This window comes from Etheostoma cragini, chromosome 6 (genome assembly GCF_013103735.1).
Source record: "Etheostoma cragini isolate CJK2018 chromosome 6, CSU_Ecrag_1.0, whole genome shotgun sequence".
In the NCBI taxonomy this organism is placed as follows: domain Eukaryota; kingdom Metazoa; phylum Chordata; class Actinopteri; order Perciformes; family Percidae; genus Etheostoma; species Etheostoma cragini.
In genome coordinates, this window is record NC_048412.1 from 15,453,887 (window position 1) to 15,472,796 (window position 18,910).

General features: G+C 40.6%; 3 protein-coding genes across 11 annotated transcripts in view; all 3 read right to left on the reverse strand.

Annotated features, from left to right (window-relative positions):
• The window catches only part of grinab (glutamate receptor, ionotropic, N-methyl D-aspartate-associated protein 1b (glutamate binding)), a 6,307-nt gene extending 1,148 nt beyond the window's left edge, over positions 1 to 5,159 (reverse strand). Inside the window, exons 1-7 of one of the 3 annotated variants that reach the window (XM_034874717.1) lie at positions 4,912 to 5,158; positions 3,396 to 3,572; positions 3,174 to 3,359; positions 2,971 to 3,074; positions 2,248 to 2,448; positions 1,683 to 1,811; positions 1,443 to 1,586 (exon numbers count right to left, since the gene is read on the reverse strand). In XM_034874717.1, coding sequence (XP_034730608.1) covers positions 1,443 to 1,586; positions 1,683 to 1,811; positions 2,248 to 2,448; positions 2,971 to 3,074; positions 3,174 to 3,359; positions 3,396 to 3,543 — 912 coding nt within the window. In that variant the 5' untranslated portion in view covers positions 3,544 to 3,572; positions 4,912 to 5,158. Of the gene's footprint in view, positions 1 to 1,442; positions 1,587 to 1,682; positions 1,812 to 2,247; positions 2,449 to 2,970; positions 3,075 to 3,173; positions 3,573 to 4,911 lie in introns of all 3 variants that reach the window. The other 2 variants (XM_034874718.1, XM_034874716.1) reach the window with 2 other exon arrangements.
• A 1,601-nt stretch (positions 5,160 to 6,760) lies between these two features.
• On the reverse strand, positions 6,761 to 12,116 carry rbm24b (RNA binding motif protein 24b). Of its 2 annotated transcripts, none has more exons than XM_034874834.1 (4): positions 11,722 to 12,116; positions 11,248 to 11,419; positions 10,994 to 11,048; positions 6,761 to 8,343 (listed from the first exon to the last, which is right to left on the reverse strand). In XM_034874834.1, the coding sequence occupies exons 1-4, from the start codon at positions 11,890 to 11,892 to the stop codon at positions 7,983 to 7,985; spliced, it is 759 nt and encodes a 252-aa protein (XP_034730725.1). In that variant the 5' UTR covers positions 11,893 to 12,116; the 3' UTR covers positions 6,761 to 7,982. The 2 variants fall into 2 exon arrangements, with proteins under 2 accessions (XP_034730725.1, XP_034730726.1); XM_034874835.1 differs by having other exon boundaries at positions 11,296 to 11,419; positions 11,722 to 12,114.
• Positions 12,117 to 13,839: 1,723 nt separating this feature from the next.
• The window catches only part of kif13a (kinesin family member 13A), a 36,451-nt gene continuing 31,380 nt past the window's right edge, over positions 13,840 to 18,910 (reverse strand). For 3 of the 6 annotated variants that reach the window (XM_034873828.1, XM_034873829.1, XM_034873826.1), the window contains 3 exons: positions 18,169 to 18,327; positions 15,862 to 17,026; positions 13,840 to 15,520 (listed from right to left, as the gene is read on the reverse strand). In XM_034873828.1, coding sequence (XP_034729719.1) covers positions 15,387 to 15,520; positions 15,862 to 17,026; positions 18,169 to 18,327 — 1,458 coding nt within the window. In that variant the 3' untranslated portion in view covers positions 13,840 to 15,386. The remainder of the gene's footprint in view (positions 15,521 to 15,861; positions 17,027 to 18,168; positions 18,328 to 18,910) is intronic. The other 3 variants (XM_034873827.1, XM_034873832.1, XM_034873831.1) reach the window with 3 other exon arrangements.

Below are 18,910 nucleotides of genomic sequence, written 5' to 3' on the forward strand. Positions count from 1 at the left end.
GGAAAAAGGCTGCAATGAAACAAAGAGTGAAAAATTTAAAGGGGTCTGAATACTTTCCGTACCCACTGTATATCAAAAAAAAATCATCATGCCATATTGAGTTAAATGCTATAAAACATACAAATATTTCCCCCATTTTAAATTTTGGTATAGTTTTTGATAAGGGTGTACAGAGTCCATATGTGGTCTGACATACGATATTTCGGTAAAAAGCCAATTTGATTTCACTTAGGACGTTGTGCTTGGTAAGGAAGGGCAGTATTCTGGCATTACTAATACTGCAGAAAACCTTCACCACACAACTGTTCACACAAATGCCTCTGTAATTGTTAGAGTCCAATCTGTCACCATTTTTGAAAATAGGGGTGATGAGTCCATGGTTCCAGATCTCAGTGATATAACCAGAATCCAGGACAAGGTTGAACCGCTTGTGGAGGGCTGCCTGCAGTGTAGGGCGTATTGGGATTTAGTATCTCAGGGCAGATGCTGTCCACTCCACAAGTCTTTCCAACCTTCAGAGCCTGCATTTGGTTATGTGTTTCTATTAGTGGTATTTCTGTATCTAGGGGGTTTTGGTAGTGTTTCACCTTTTCTTCTAACTGGTTAAGATTTTCAACTACTGAGTGTTGTTGGGGGGTGATTGCACTATAATCAATATTCTTATACAAACATTCAAAGTGATTTTTCCAGATCAAACCATTTTGAATTCTTAATTTATCTTTAGTTTTTCCTTGGACTGAATTTATTCTACAAATTCCAGAAGAGGTTTTGGTCAATGGCTTATTCTATTTTATTAAGTTCTTCAGATCTATAAAGCCCTCTTTTCTCTTACTGATTAGTATTTTGTAGTGCCTGATGGTATTGGACCTATATTTGACTCTCAGGGGCTTCTCTGTGTTTTTGGTTAGATAGTATTCTTAGTCATTTTCAGTCACTGAAAAGAAGATCAGCTGGATTTTCTTCATTTTCAGGCAGATGTCCCTAACCTTCTGCTTTCTGTTTGTTCTAAACTCCAGTAACAGGGTACATCCATACTATTAGCTAGACTATCCGTCCAATCTGATTTCTGTTGCGAGACTTAAACAAGTTTTGAACGAGCACCAAAACACACCAAAACACAAACTACCCCAGACGTTTGTGATTGGTTTAAAGAAATGCTAATAAACCAGAGAACGTTTTTCTCCTATGCCAGAATGTTGTGTGGACTAGCCAGACCTTCTTCCGGAGTGCTGTGGCGGAAAGTCTGGCAATGCTAGATTATGACCAATCAGATGCCTTGCCTTTAATCAATAGCAACACTATTGTTATTGTGTTATAATGCAAAAATGCATAGCTCCAGTTTTGTTAAACCAGACAGGGTTGACTGATATTTCCCACTACTCCTACAGGACCATCATCTTATACAATAAAGGTGAAAGACAACTGTTGGTCTAAGTACTCACACAAGTGAAGAGCAAAGCTCCTAGGCCAGCATACACAATGTGCAGAATCCTGTCACGGATGAGGATGCAGAGGAAGCCGAAGATGATCAGGACAATTAAACAGACAAAAAGCACACCGTAACAGGAAGTGAAGTCGTATTTGGTCTGTGGGAGGAGGCCAAGAGAAACAATAAGGGCACATCAGAGTATGAACAATGTACATAATATCCATACAAGAGGAAGGCACTGTCGCATACAAACCTGGAGAGAGAAGATGACCACCGTGAAGCACACAACTGCCGTGATGCCCACTGCCATGACCACCGTGTCAGTGTCATGGAAGCTGGCGATCATTCCCACCATGTAGGACATACTGAGAGTCAGGACGGACTGAAGACAAGAAACACAAATACATCAGCCATGCTCCGTGTGTTTGAGTGAAGTGCAGTTTTATGGCATAAATATTAAATAGCTAAATCATTTATCATATTGTAGTCACAAAACAGGGATTTGTAAGACTCAATCTGAAGGATAGGGAAGTCTTATATCGTAACTGTAGGCACAAAACTTTAGAAAATACAAAGTGTCATCTTTTCAGAAATGAAACCGTCTCATCTGTCACTGTACGACATCAAAATACATGTTGTTTATCCAATTCAATTAAAAATAGGAAAAAAAAATGTCAAGGCAGCTGTATGATTTTTAAACCAGAAGGCCTACAAAATGATGATTCAATCGTCCGGATCAGATAACAGTACTTTCTGAGCTGTACCTTCTTCCCTCTATGTCTTCTATTTTGAAAAGAAAACTAAAGAAACAGGCTTACTAATGCAACTAGGTTCCAAGGATGTCTTCGGCGAACGCTTCCACAGCAGCTGATCACACAAACTGAAACAAGGAATATGACATAGGATACCAGGTACGTCCAGGTGTTCACCATGACAAACATCTTGATTTCATCCACGAAGGTGAAAACAGCCACAAAGGCAAATGTCACCATCAGCTGAGCAGTCAACACCAAGAAAACCTGGAGAGAAGAATGGATTATTAGGCAGCAGACACAGATATTTTAACAAAGAATGCTTTTTTTTAAATGGATCTCAAGTTGTATCAAAGTACATGAATAACTCCAAAAACAGATCTTATGTTTTAGGTTTTAGGTTTTTTTTAGGACACGTCAAAAATGTAATTTTGATGAAATTTGGTGAGACTGCAATAACGAGTTCTGGTGCAAAACCCAGGTTTTTCTTCTTCTTTTTTTAGATTAAAAGATCATGCTTAACTTGACATACATGTATCTCATGCTTATCCTCACTACATGCATTGTTTTGCATTAAATCTACGTTAATGTAGATGCAGATAAATAAATTTACAAACATATTTTACTCTAAAACAGGTACAGTATGGCTGTTGACAAATCCAGCAAATCTACATAAAAAGGTACTTCATTGCATTGATAATTCATAGTTAAAAATATATACACACACAATTAATGATGTCAAAAAGATGTCCCGGCCATTGGTTTGCACCATTTCCTATGAACACCCACCTTTCGAATGAAGGCTCTTCTTATGGTCTTGTTGTCTAATCCAAAATCAAAATCTTGATTCTCATGAAAGGGTGGTGGGTCTTCTTCACTATGGTAAACATCATCTGCAGTGGCACCAACCAAAAACATCAAATTGGTTACATTACACTCCAAATGGAATTCCATGTATTTAGAAAAGATGCAACAATGTTAGAAACACTAACCACTGAAGTTGCCATTAAACCCCTGGCCTGGTGGAGAGTATGGGGAGGAAGAGGGGTTAGCTCCAAATCCTGAACCGCCTTGAGGGTTCATTCCGAAAGCTCCAGGGACGCCCGATCCAAAAGCAGTCGGTGGAGGGAAAGGTAAACCACCAGGAGGAGGGAAGCCACCAGGAGGAGGAAAACCACCTGGAGGAGAAAAACCACCTGGAGGAGGAAAACCACCAGCAGCAGGGAAACCACCAGGTGCAGGGGCTCCGAACATGTTTGGGGCTGGCATGTCAAATGTGACAGGAAACACTGGCTGCCCAGGAAGCGAGGGTGGAGAGGGTACCCCCTCCACGGGAGCATATGCAGTCTTCTCGGTGGTCATCTCTGGCTTGGATCGGGAGCACAGACCCGCTGGAGTGTTTGATTATCAGAATGGATGGAACAGTATAAAACAAAGGAGAAGTCACATGAAGATGTCATCAAATAAACAGCACTGTTTAGATAATCAGTGTTGACATGTTTATTTAAAGAACATAGGTACATCGGCAGTATGTACACACACAAAAAGTTAATACCAGGGGTGCATATACAGAGAAGATATAATATAAAATCTAATATATTAAATCTATCAGTTGTACATGAGAAATGTATCAAACACAAAATCAGTCTTAATTGCCTTTTTATTCTGAATGTCTCTTTTAGTGTTGCCGTATTGGTGCAGATCTTGATAAGTATTCAAAGTTTGGCTTGGAGTCCGCCCATTTCTTCCTGTGAATGTGGAATTTTCCCAATAACAAGATTAACTGGACATAATGGACAATATCGTAATCCATCTCACTGCCTTCAAATCAAATAATAATGCCTTTATCCTCAAATTGAATTGATTGCCCAGTTTTCCTTCTTATAAGATGTTGACCATCCAACCAGAATATTCTAGTAAACATACAAAAACAACTGACCTGCTTGTTTCTTCTTCTAATTCACAGAAAGTGCAATAATATTCAAAATCAAGTTTGAATCTCTTTTGTCTTTTTTGCTGAATATATATTTCGTTATATATTTTTGTTTAAATTTTATGTTTTTACGAGAAATGTTATGGAGTCCATGGTAGAGCTTTAGACATCACCACACAGTAATAAAAAATGTGTGGCCGGGCACCTTTAATATGATCAACCCACAGTTCATAATACAGACATTTATATTTCTACTGAATGTTATTATTATTTAATAACGGTTGAGAGTCCTCAGTGCGGCAACGTTGTAACGTTACCGTCATGACAATCCACACTTCCGGCATAACATTATGACAGTTATAACCAATCGACAACTTAATGAGGATAATTATTTTTATTTATATTACATGCGTTGTACATACTGTGTAGTTTCACCACTAAAGTCACACTACTTTGGGGGTTAAACGAAGGTTTCAGCTGCGGGTTTAGCTAATAAAGCAGCATTTCAATTTCAATTTCAGTTTCCATGGAGTCTCCCGAGGTTTGCTAAATTTAGGCCACATAAATCCCTTTTCGGAAAGAAATAGCCATTTAGCCCACATAACAGCGGGCTACCAGCGTTAATGCAAAAACAATAACTAATAATGTGATAAAGAACGATTTACGTTTGGGTCTACATCGTACAAGATGGCCATGTTTTTTTTATCAAACAATGGCGTTAGCCAATACGATTGGACAACTGAAAGGCAACAAAGATCATCAAAGTCAGAATATTAAAGTCTTTCAAAGCAACTTACAATGCCTCCAATCAAATATTTAATCCCAGCTAGGCCCCTCCAAAATTATTTCTGGTAGTATTTCGCAGGTTTTGTCCCACTTGGATGTTTTATGTTGCTGCCCGTAAACTGTGTTTTATCTCTCCGCCCCCAGGATGCGGACTGTTGCGTTCAGGACACATTAGACGGTTGGTAGGGATGGGAAAGTTAACAATGCCAACCGCAATGGGAGGGTTGACTTTCTTCGGACAATCACGGTGGTATGAGACAGAGTTGGACGTATGGAAAATAGTGTTCATTAACAATATAGTATTATATCCACTAAATGTGGGTTTAAGTAGGCTACATTGAGCGAAACAATTGGCTGAGATAAGACAACCATGTTTGGTTGTTTTTTGTAGACACTTCCATATTTTCTCGGCAATAACATTGGAGCTTTTAGAAAAGTTATATAGCTGCGACTGGTATGTTGACGTGAAAGCTTTTTACAAGCCGGGGAGTCAGATTCAGAAAACTCCGAAATGACTTGAACGCAACAGGAAACACTTCACATGAGTCTGCTGGAATGCGTCAGTAAAATTGCAAATCGAAAGTAAAGTGCGCATAACTTCATGTGTAAAATTGCCACGACCTGTAAATATAGTCACTGAAGCCAGGGGTCTTTAACGTTTTGTAACTGAAAGAGCAGAGAGCCGCTACTAGCCCCTGCAATTAATATTTTAATTCCTTATGTGTATATGAGCAATTAAAAAAAACTAATTTGACTTTAAAAGTTACACATACATGTGGTACAGTAAATCCTTAGGAGTAACTGTATATCTAGATGATACCGTATAGTGACTACCTATAGGCCAGTAAGCCTAACATCAGTGGGGATTAATATTTTCTAATAATATGGTCGATTCATGTTAAGACATAAAAAAAAAGTTGATCTTTCAAAGATTATCAATCATTTGGAGGGCCCTCTGCAGTAACCCCCACTGCTTATATGCTTAATGCTTAGCGAAAAAGAACCAGCAGGTGTCAGGACATCACAGCTTTTGTGAACCTAAGAGGGCAACTACAGAGGCTCAAAAAACAGAGCTAACATACTGGATGTTCCAGACTCTGCAGCTGCCTGCTTGCTCCTCTGTCATACCCCTGTCACATCACACGTTCCTTCACAGCTGTACAGAAACATAAGTGGTTGGGACTGTAGGGAAGGATTGGAAACAGGTGAACTAAACAGTGAATGGACTGTGTAATCTCAAACAACCATAGGCCCCAGAGAGGAGTGTACATTTCAGCTGGTTTTGTCTGCTCAACCACAGGAGAGCATAGATATTGCAGTATCAAATTACATTTTTTAATAATTTATCATAGTTTATATAAACCTATTGCAAAAGGTTTGAGTATTTTGAGTTTTTTTATTCATTTCATTTGGTCAGCCTGAGGGAATCTGACAAACAGCTATTTTCAACTAATGGTTGTCTAATGTGGGAAAAGGGACTTCACCTACTTACTATTTTGGAGTCGTTGCAGGCTGGATTCATGTTACGCAAACATCTAAGGTTAATTTAACATGTAAACAGAGGCAAGCATCAAATTATTCAGCAGTGTTTCAAGTGAAGATCTATTTCCAGAAATGTGTAATCCAATAGTAGTTAGTGACATAGGTTCTCAGAGATGCATCTTGCCACTTAAGTTTCTATCTGGAAATTAGTTACGCAATTAAACTATTTCTCGCTGAGAGACGTTAACAAAAGTAAAAATGTACACATGCATTGTTTTGCAATTGGTTAGTTTTTATCCACAACTGAAACCATCACGTGACATGATTTCATCAAACGAATTAAAAGCTGTGAGCAAAACCAACATCAATACAAAAGAATAAAAAGTTGAAGGTAAATTTTCTTTTATTTCACATATTAAATGTTTGCATTATTTAGTCATGCATTACAAAATGCAAGGTGAAACCAATGACGCCCTTGCATTGGAAAACATTTTATGTTTAATGACATCAAATGTAAAAATTTTAAATAGTTCTCACACTGTCCTTTATCAAACTGGTCAAGTATAAAAAGCGACGGATTTGAGACATTAAATCTACAGAAAACAGAAAATGCTTTGGACTTATTGCTACCTTTACACTCATCTTTTGTTCTTTATACACAGTTTAGCCTTTTGTTAAGCCAAGTTTTAACATCCAACACATGCTTTTGATCATTATGCAGCAGCACATGTGGACAAGTTCTATAATAGGCTTCATAACAATATATGGACACAAAATAAATGGTTTCTTTTTGTAAGGCTCCATAATAAATACATAAATAGCATAATTTAAAAGGCACATTATGAAAAATGTCCAAATGAAAGATTCACATTCATCAATGTTTCTTCCCTTATGCTGAGTTTACTTGAGGTGCAATTTAAAATGGAAGAAAGGAGAGTGCTTTTACCAGCTTCAGCCGTAACTTCAGCATTTTGTCTTACCAGCTATCAAGAAAATGCATTTTAAAGGGAACTAGTTGACAGTGTCTAATCTATCTCACACCAAACAGTTATAAAAAGAGAACAATCTTAACAAAACACTAATTTCTATATCAATGTCCGCATAGCTTTACCAAACTAAATACTGGTCAAAAACTATGAAATAATAAAAACTCCATGATGACATGAAATACCATTTTCTTATGTGTTTGGGTTTGTTTTCAAAGAAGTGGGGAAGAAATCTGATCAAAAGACATGAATGCAAGCGGAAATTTTATACAAATTCCAGTGCAATATTTATATACCAAATTCAGCAATGGTTGACATTAGGTCCAGTGAGTCTACTTAAATTAACATGAAATATTTTACTGTTGAATAAATATTAAATATTCAATAGTGACAAAATACTGCTCTCACTTGAATAAAATATACAGTAATTATTAAATTTCTCTCCACATGTTATGGTAATTTTCTTCAGGCTCTTTGGTGGAAGGACTGCTAACTTAAAACCTCGGAGTGACAACCATCATCAGCCCCTACAGGCTTCCGTGTTATAGCTACGTCCTCTTCATGGGAGGAGGTGATCTCCTCTGCTTTCCTCCTTTAAGGTAGTTTTCAAGGTTTTACTGCATGCGATCTGTCTGGAGCTGCTGAGGTTGGTACTGGCTGAAGGCGGCAGCAGCCGCCGCAGCTCCTGGGGTGGCAGCAGTGGCGAGTGGCTGCTGGACAGCGTATCCATACCCTGCTGTAGTCATGTAGCTTGTTGGTGCCGGGGAGGCTGCGTACGGATACTGCTCGTATGCAGCAGCAGCGGCAGCAGCAGTGGCAGCAGCCGCAGAGTACTGTGCATACGCCGCTCCAGTATAGTCAAGGTATGGAGATGTGGCAGCAGCAGCTGTTGCTGTAGCAGCAGAAGGCTGTACATGAGGGATCATCATGCTGGGTTGGACAAAGGCCTGAGGGTAGACATAGTGGGCAGGAACTCTGTAGGACACAAAGACACACAAGGTCAGAACAGAGCCCCAGGCATTTATCTTTTCAACGCAGAAACAAGATTCTGGAAAACTGAAAAGCAGGCCCTTCAAAAACTGTCAATCCAGTTCTCAGAACACTGCAAATCCAAATCCATTCATTAACAACTGAAAAACAATACCTAGAAATGAAAAGTTAAGGAAGCAGAAAACCACAAAAGGAACACAAGCGCAGCTTTTAATTTCAAAAAGCATCTGATCTGAAACACAGTAAGGCATTAAAAGAAGACACAGCCCAGCTCTGCACCCAATGTCTCATTGAAAACAGTATTTAACAAAATGCGAGCTTGTCGCACAACACCACAACATATCAGGAAGAGAAGTGGACATTATTCTGTCCACATACTGTCACACAAACACCACACATACAGGCATGCCCACACATGTTAATAGGTTCTTAAACACAAACAAGTAGGGCATTAAAAAAAAAAAGAGTCTTTTGGTTTCTTTAAAATGCAATAAATTGCAATTAAGCTGCCAAATCAACCATCATCATGTGGGTGCTTACTTGTGTTAGGTTCTGCAGAGGCCCTGTTGTGTTTATTTGCTCGAAAAAATAAATGTGTGTTACTATTCTAAAAAGGGGGAAATTGTGTAAGAGTTCTCCATTGGAAGAACAACATAGACCAGGGTATAAATGGATAAATACAAGCCTGGGTGTCTGGGTAAATTTGGCCCCACTTTAAACTTGTGTTAAAGTCACCCTCAGTAAATATATTGCAGAGCAGGTGTGAAACCGTTATATCTGGCCATAGAAAAGTGTCCCCTCCCCCCTTACAGACGTACACCCCACACAAACATACACACACCAGCTTGATTGACAAGGGAGGCTGGACGCATGCTATTTTTGCTCCTCTTGTCATCTCCAAAGGACAAGCTGATCTTCTCCTTCAGTAACACATGGCAGGGCACTCGTCAACTGTAATGGTCTTAAACGCAACTCGACAGTCTCAGTGACTTTCCATAATTTACTTCTTTGTTGTCAGACTAGAAGTGTCCTGGCTGGTCAAAGTTACAAAGTGGACTGCTAGATCCACAGCTGTAAACTGTTTTGGTCTAGAATATGTCAAAATAGTTGTGTAAAACAGACTACGTGTATAATTTCCAACTTACCAAGATAGGAACCAACGTACCCTTTTTTTGTGATATGACCTTGTTTTAAAATCAACATTTCACACGCTAAAACGGCACAGCTAACTTAAACCATCTCAGCTGAAAGAGATGGGAGGAACATTTTGTGGTCCTGCATGTCAAGAACTAAATAAAGGTGCTTTGTAAATAACCAGGACACATGGGTAATCCCCAGCACATAACCAAAAGACTTCATGGGCACATGGCTCAGCCCACCTGTTGTCCACAGCGGAGTGGCCCTGTCTGTGCCATACATTATTAACAGCGCTGCTCAGTGACTCCCATTTTCCATCTGAATTTGAGAGGCCGTGGAGATCACTGTAGCCAACAGCTGCTGCGTAAGAGACCAACTAACATCTACCTACACACGTCTGGATTTTGTGGTTTATTGCAAAGCTAAATAATGAATCCATAATCACATCTATAGTTAGTTAACATCTAAAAAATGTTTTTAAACATTAGCTTTTCTGATAAAGTACCAAAATGGGGTCAATTGATGTATTTTTCTGTGCTATCTTGTGGTGATAACACTTTGGGTTTGTTTTCATTCCCTTGCACATTTCAATTTAATTGTTAAATGATAGTCACTAGAGGAAAATTACAAAATAGTTAAAATGCTCAGCATCGTGTACCTGTAGATATAAGCTACAAGTGAGAGCAATGGGTTAATAAAAAAAACACAGCATCATGGGTAAGGAAACAGAACTCCCACATGCAAGCCAGTATTTGTTTTGTTGTGGGGGATCGATTTTCAAATGAACACACTGTGTGAGTGATCATCAGCCCCCTTTTGACAACAAAACACCATCAACTTAATGTTAACAAGAAACTGGGGGGAAAGAAAGAAACCACAGGCTAAAGCACAAATCAATTATTAAAAAGGGAAAAGAATCAACACCCCGTTGCAGAGTTACAACTCCCTATCAAAACTCACAAAGTCTGCACAAAAACCTCCTGCACCCCCCACCTCCCCCACTGCAAGTAGAAATAAGCACACAGTTAAGCTGTACACCACATCATACTGAAAACAAGGCACACACCAATCTATGTACTATGGAAAACTGGGAAAAAAAGACTTCCATGCATCTAGTCACCATTTCAGTTCGTTTGTGTATGTCAGAGTATAGAGGTAACACTTTAGCGATCTGCCCAATGCAGACTCAGCTATTCCTCAAATCATCATGTCCCTTCATCAGCTATTTTAACCGTAACCGACCCTGTCAGATCAGAGAGAGACAACATGAAGTCAAGTCCTGCAGTGGCTGGGGACAAATGATCACTTCCTTCACAGTCAACACCAGGCAGAAGAGCACACATCCACACTCACATGTCCCCATTCAGGATTTAATAAATGGAGGCAATGATAAATGACACTTTCACAATAAAAACACATTATATAAGATCATTAAAGACAGAAATGTCATTTTAAACAGATTTTGTGAAAGAAATGTCATTTCTGCAGCTTAACATACCCATAAGGCCTTTGGATGAATGCTGGATGGATCTGATGCATACCAAAAGCAAATCCTAGAATGAAAACACACGCACACGCGCACACACACACACACACACACACATTTAGTTTGAAGTACTGACCCTTGTTTTAAATTCAATTGAAATGATTTTGAAGAAAGTGTAAACTTTGATTATCCAAACATCAAGACTACTTCACAGTTCCTGTATGTGAGTGTGTAAAGATACTGGGGCTGCCGCCCTTGTTTGCCACCTTGATTATCTTGAAGTTGGGAAATAAAGCTGTAGTCCAGTCCCTCACCTGGCTGTATGACCCTGGGTTTGGCCCCCAGGTACGCCAGGTTCACATTGGCTTTCCTGCCGTCTATTATGGGGTTGGGGTCCTTGCAGGCTCGGTCAGCAGAGGCCCGGTCTGCCATGGTCACCTGAAGGAAACAGCACATTTTCCATTGACCTCATTCAAATTTCTTCCTGTACAGTTTGGTCACATTGATTTAGTGGCACCCACAAATTACGGGTAGTTTATTTTTGGTGTTGTCAGGTTATATTTGACTAAGGGTGACTAACGGTTCTGCTACATATGAGCTATTTCTAAGCTGCTGACTGTCGGACCGAACAGGAAACATGTAGGCTACGGTGCAGGTGCCGATACTGACTGATCAAGTGACCGCCGACTCTGCACGTGCACACGCAGCTCAGAACTAGTAGCCAACAAGTTGTTACTTACAAATCCATAACCTCTTGATTTCCCCGTCTGCCGATCGGTAATGACAACAGCCTCCTCGATGTCTCCAAACACCTCGAAATATTTCCTGAGACTTGAGTCCGTTGTGTGATAAGGGAGACCTCCCACAAAGATCTTGGTGAACGTGGTGTCTTTCTGTGCCGAGTGCATCATTTGGAGATATGTGTTCAAGCGATTTCCTGAAAGTAATAAGTTCAGATAAAGTAGAGTTGAGATGAGTTGAAGGAGAGAGTGTGCGGCGCGGTGAGGCAACCCCCCGGTGATGTGACTGTGGTTCTGAAGGAGAAGGAGGACACCTGTTAGTTTGGTGCGGGAGGTTTCCCAGTTGTCAATGTGTGACACAGAAACTTAACTCCACCCAGATCCAGGCCACCACCACCACCACCACCCGGTGATCAGTCTGCCTACTGGCGCACAGCTGCTAAAACAGGACCAAGGACACACAATAAGTAGCCTATGGAAAAAAAAACTTCCTAATTTGCCTCATAACGTTGTCATCACAGAGAAAGAGTTGAGAAAGAGATATTGGACAAGGCAAGTATGAGGAGACCCGAGCTTTAAAACTAGATAGATTGAAAAGTTATTTGGTCAGTTGTACTCCCCTGACCCCCTTGACATTTTGGACCAGGTGCCATATTAGTATTTAACCTTTAAATTTCATATGATTATTTACATTTTGGTCCCCTACACAAATGTCTAAATACTGTTTCTAAGCCCCCACACTACCAAGAATAAGATTCTGGTGGGACATACTAAATCTTTATATATTTTTGGGCTAAAAGTGGTCAAATATAAAATTAACAGAGTCTAAACATACTAAAAAGCAGCCTTTTATAAAAAACAACAACACCTCATTATCATTTGTTAGACTTGAACTCTACAATGTAACTCTTCGAAGTTTCTAAAACCCACAAATGCCCAGAATACATTTTAAGGACAGAACCTCAGTGTCCTCAGTGGTAGCAAGTACAGCAAGTCTCTTATTAGTTTAATAGCCTGATGTATAATGCTGCTTTATAATCTATTTTCTTTTCTGACAAAAACTGTTGTGAATTCAGGGATGATTTACAAACCTTAGAGAGAAAAAAAACTTTAACTTTCTTAACAAATCCCCATTTACATGCTTAAGCAGTATCTGTGACCTGGATATTGATATGGAGCCATCCATTGCTGACACATGCATTTTCATTTTTGTAATATAGTTTAATAAGTTTAGAAAAAATGCACCAGTTGAGCCCATGGGGGCGCTTTACTTAAGTTAAGTCAAATGTGACATCTTAGGCAACACTGGCCTAATTATGACACAACTTAGAAGCACCATTCAATTTGGAAATTGAATGGTGGTACTAATAGTGGGTCAAGAATTTAAACAATAACAGGCTTTCAATTTAGTGGCACACGTTCTTATTATACATCAATGGGCACATCTCATGTTTGTGTTGTTTACCATTTCTGTGAAAGGAGCCATGAGAAGCCAGAAGGTGGAGCCCACATCACTGTTGACATCTCATCTGAGGGATGTAGTAAAGAATCACACCCCACTGTGACAGTAATGTTGTGTATAGTGCTTGATTAAAGCAACACACACAATGGGGACTTCTGCACATTTTCTTGTAAAACACCATCTGTCACATAAATAAATTAAGGTAGAATATTTTTGGCTAAATATACAAAATAGTTGTTTTTCGAGAATGTATGAGCAAGTTTCAGTAGGTGCGAAATCCACTGCACAACTATTCCCTCTTTCTACGTGCTTTAGATATGGACTCATAATTAAAAGGTCCCATTAGGGCATTGGGATATTTTCTGGATTTTTCTTGGATACACTGCAACACTAGAAAGGATGGGAACTAAATACATAGAACTGATAGTCATGCTGTGCTCCTGCACTATCACACCAAACTTTAAAAAGGACCTGATAACACAACCTCTCAGCAAAAAAAGGAAGATTAGACATTTGAAAATACAATTGAGTTTAGAATGAGTAATCAGACATGTAACAGAAACATGTTTATCAGTGAGGTAAGCACACTACTAAAAACGTAAATTATACAAACGCGGTGCGCTTGAATGAACCGAAGGAAGAGTCAACACAATATGCTGATTGTAAATGTTCTATTCTAGAACACTTTGTACCAATTAAAACACTTTGCAATACATTATAAATACAATTCTGTACATTATAATAGTGTAAATACTATGTTCAAATACATTTCTATTTACAACTCCTTATAAGGGAGAGCAGCTTTGTTCTCTTCTTTTTAAGTAAGGTCTTGGGTTTCATTTACTTGATAACAGCTTGGATATACAACTATTGGATGTACAACTATTTCTAGTCAGTTCCACAGTTCACCACTTCCATAAAAATATAAGTTCATAGGACAGCTCTTCCCCATAACTAAACTACTTTTGCGCTGGGTTTCTGTAACCTGATAACTTCCACCACCCATTCATCCAACCCTCCATGAGAAAGAAAATGCATTATTGAGTACCTTTTAACATGTAGTGTTATATATCAGGCAGTTCCATATAAAATGCAGATGGACAATCAGTTAAAAAGGTATTTAGTCAGTCAGCAAGGCTGGGTAGCATTTTGAATGCCTCTGGGCATCATGACATACATACACAGGTTTCAGGTCCATACAGTTAGTTTAAAACTCAGTGAACTTATGGAGCTCATTGAGTAGCTTGGGGTCAGCTCTGGGGTTTATTTGCCTGCCTTCATTAAAACAAGGCATTAAGGCATCCGTACATCCAGGTCTTAATTAAAGCCTAGCTGCTTCGTTCCGCAGATTAAAGTGATGACATATGGTTTCTCAGTCACTTCAGTTAGACAATATCTCATCAGTCCAATATGGAAGACAGTCGGCGAACTCTCCAAGAATCCTTTCCAGTGCAAGCATTCAAACAGCAACAGTCTTATACTGAACGGGGATTATTTCCTCCACAGTGTTACAGTACTTCAACAGGATAATTTAACAGGATAACTGCAGTCAAACACTGAAAGCAACTCAGGTTTAGCAGATGTGTCCATTATTCTGGGTATGTGGCGTTACTCCTAGAGACATGGCACTAAGCTTTACTTGGACACATAGATATATAGTGTTTACCTTCACATACGCATATTAGAAAAATAACACAATACTTGTAACAGCAGATATGGAACCGTAGTTCTTTGATTACCCCTGACAGATCATATTGATGTAAATATCAATTTTTTTAACAGTAGTACATTCTTAATCTTCGTATCCCAAATTACTCCGCTATGAGCCTCAGGGAGGATGCATTGTCTTATAAAAATATGATATATAATGTTCAGAAACCAATGCAAGAAAATGTATGTGGGTAATATTTCCATATAGACTCCCAGTTAAAAGTGAAGTTCTCTATCAAAAATATCACTGTATAGGAAACAGATATGTGCATAGTGAATTTTCAGTGAACAGTAATTAGGATAAATCTTCATTAAATGCACAAGTCAGATATGTTTTAGGAAAGTAGACACACCCAAAGAATACATCAGCCTCTCTCTCACAAAGAGAGGGGGGCATGCTGAAGTCAGCCTGCGGTTCACCCATTAGGCACTAGATCTGAGGACCACCCTCGGGTCCCTGTCATTCCTCAGAAAGGTGGCCCTTCTTTGGGTCCTATCTGATGAGAGTCTGTGGTTCTGTGTCCATGGAGGGCGGTCCTCTGGTGAGACGAGATGGCTTCACAAACACACCGTGACATGGGGGGCAGCGGAAGTACACCCTGCCTTGGACAGTCCCGTTGTGCTTACCTATAGGAAGATCAATCATAACAGAAATGTAGAATAATTGTGGATCATTTGTAATTCTGAACATTTCAAACTTTTGAGGCAGATACCCATGAAAAAAAGTAATAATGGTTGATATTTGTTTTTTACATTGACACATAACATAGAAAGAATTTTTTTTTTTCATGAGGATCCCTAAAAAATATATATATATATATTTACACACACACACACACACACACACACACACACACACACACACACACACACACACACACACACACACACACACACACACACACACACACACACACACACACACACACACTGTATACTAGTTTTTTTTATTTTTTAAAAGGACTTACCAACCGCCATGTCAAGCTTGACACCGATCCAGATCCCTTTAGCAAACTCCACTCCTCCGACATAGTGTACTGTTCCTCTCCTCTTCCCCACCCACACCTGCTCTCCTGGTGCCATCCAGTCAGGCAGCTGGGCTACAGGGGTGCTCTCATCTCCGCTGGAATCTCCCGAGGGCTCTGCGCTGCTGGGGTTTGGGCTGGGACAGGGACTCCCGTGGGGCAGATCTCCCTGGGCCGGCTCCTCGAATGGAGGTTCTCCTCCTGCTCGCGGAGTCGGGGCCGAGGACGGGGCTGTAGACAAAGGTGTGACTGGGGATGGGGATGCCGAAGATGGAGCTGGAACTTTGTCAAGCACAGATACTGGGGTTGTGGCTGAAGTGCAAACTACACTTGTGTTTGGGCAGGACACAGCTCCACTAACTGAGCCTGTGTTATTTGGACAGCTGCATGTAGTAGTTAAAGTGTCTTCAGGAACAGATGAGTTAATAATACCAGAGAGATCATAGGAGCGTTCATTACCAGTGTCACCTGTTACTTTTTCCAAACATTCCTTCTCCCATCCCTCCGTAAAATGTGCTAAATCACTGTCTCCACTACTGTCATCTGCCCCTTTAAAGTCAGTGAACTCCTGGCTTGCACTGAGAACAAAGTTGCGTGGCAGAGGAAATGTTTGTTGCTTGTCTCTGACAAGCGTAGAGCCAGGGTAGATGAACAGCTCCTGAACCACACCTGCTGTCAGAGGAGTCTGCTGGGTGTCACTTCCTGCAGAGACACTTTTGGTTTGGGTGCAGCCTCGTCCAGCAGGACAGCCGAGAGAGTCATGCGGGTCTCTGGAAGGGCAGCTGAGCTGGTCAGAGCTCTCACTGGCACTGAAAGGCATGTCAGACAGCGTAGCGTTGGAGGCACTGTGTGAAAAGTAGCCACTAGTGCAACTGCTGGCCGTGGGGCTTCGGGGCGCCTCTTTCTCTCCACTCCCACCTCCACACTGGTTTCCCTTCAAGTCAGACTGGGATGATAGAAACCCCTCCTGGTTCTCAAGATTGGCGTTGTAGATCTCAAAGTTGGCAAAGTCCTCTGGGATGTAAGGCTGCAAGCAGTTGTGGTCCTGAGGGGCCCGATTGAGATTCAGAGTCATGTCCACACCTGTCTCCTCATCCTCAGAGTCCTGCTGACCAAAACAAGAGCAGCAGGACAAAAGAAACACCCCACCAGACATGATGTCAGCTGTAGCCTGTAGCCTGAACATTAGCCTATATAAACACTATTTTTAAGTGAATGAAGACAACAAAAAATGGTGTGATGGAATGTGGTAATGGAACTTGTATGATTAATATGGCACATTCTTCTTTTTTTAACCTTGCTGTAGGGGTTTGCTGCTGTACTATTGTACCCATTTGTGGGTTTACACATGATTGTTGAGCAACTGTTACTGTAACATGACAATGAGCTACTGTCACAAATTCTACAGGTATTTTGAGCTTTTCAGAACCGACACTGTAGGAACTGGTGTTTAGGAGAGTTGGGAGAGAAGAAGAAAGTGCAAAATATGGGTGCTCCAAAATAAATGAAAGCTGCAAGCAGCGTTTGACAGCCCCTCGCGCATCTGTGCGCATCTGGGTTGATGACGGATGGCGCTCCTTGCGCGTCATCACCAATGAAAAGGGAACTCCATGCTGAGATCCATGATACCTCACACAAGACTCTACATCATACATTTCACTAGCTGCAAAAGGGGGCGTGATTAAATCTCTAGAAAGAGTTTGTTAAAGTACGATGTGGAACTGGCAAATATCGCACTAATTTCGAACTTTCAATTAAAATTGGCAAACTTCCTGTTGGAACAGGGTATGGCGCCAATGAGCTTTTTTGTACATCTTGACATGCTACATATGTGTACCACGTTTTACATTAGAATACATTCCCAAAACCCTTAAAATACGTACATTTTCACCAAACTTGATGCAACCGCCAATTTTTGTGAGTTTTTGAGGAAGTTACTCTCCTCAAAAAAAGGCGATTAATTTACCGGAAGAAAGAAAGAAAGAGGGAATAATAATTTCTTCAGTTTCAATCGGGCCTTCGCCGCTGTCGGCGCTCGGGCCCTAATTAGCCCTATCAAGAAAAAAAATAATTTGGGCTATAATTACATCATATCAAAAATGCTAAAATTATTATGTGGAGATACACTTACAGCAATGTGAGTGTGTCACATTAGTGTATGTGTACGTGTGTGTGTGTGTGTGTGTGTGTGTGTTGAAAATTCTTACAGTAACCCACAGAGCGGTGTGTCCTGGTGTGTGTAGCACTTACAGCAGTGTGTGGCAGTGTATGGCTGAGCTGCCTGCTGGTGGGAGTGAAGGTGGGGGTGGAGGTGGAAGGCTTGCAGTGGCCCTCGCTGCCTGCCCTGGGCCGGCGCCAGGGACAGGGAGGGGGGAGCAGTGCAGGGCTGTCCACACATGAGCGCATGCTCTGCGGATGGGTCAGAACAACACTTCACACACACACACACATGCACACAGCATGCATGGAGCTGGGCAGGCCAGTTACACAGTTAGCGCCATGCAGTTTGATATTTCACATAATAAACAGTGCTTGAAGTGTCCTAAGAGTGAGTAAGAGTACTTTTTAGTGCACCGCCACTTCTTGTGATACGTTTGTAGTCTCTTGACCCATGTTCTCTCATTTCCACACACTATTATATTACTATTATTACACTCTAATCCTGCTGTTAACTGAACCCTTTTGCTTCTAGCTAAATACCTCTACTTCCCAACCACAGCATCCCTGGCATGGACTGATTTGTAGCCGCACCTCTTGCATTTCACTTCAAGCACGGTTGAAGACAAACATACAAGGTTAGTTTAAAGGTCCCATAGCATGGAAATTTCCCTTTGTGAGTTTTTTTAACATTAATATGCATTCCCCCAGCTTGCCTATGCTCCGCCAGTGGCTAATATTGGCGATAGGTGTCCTTGGTATCCTGCTCTGCCTTTGAGAAAATGAAGGCTCAGATTGGCCGATCTCAAATCTTGCTCCTTATGAGGCCAGCCTC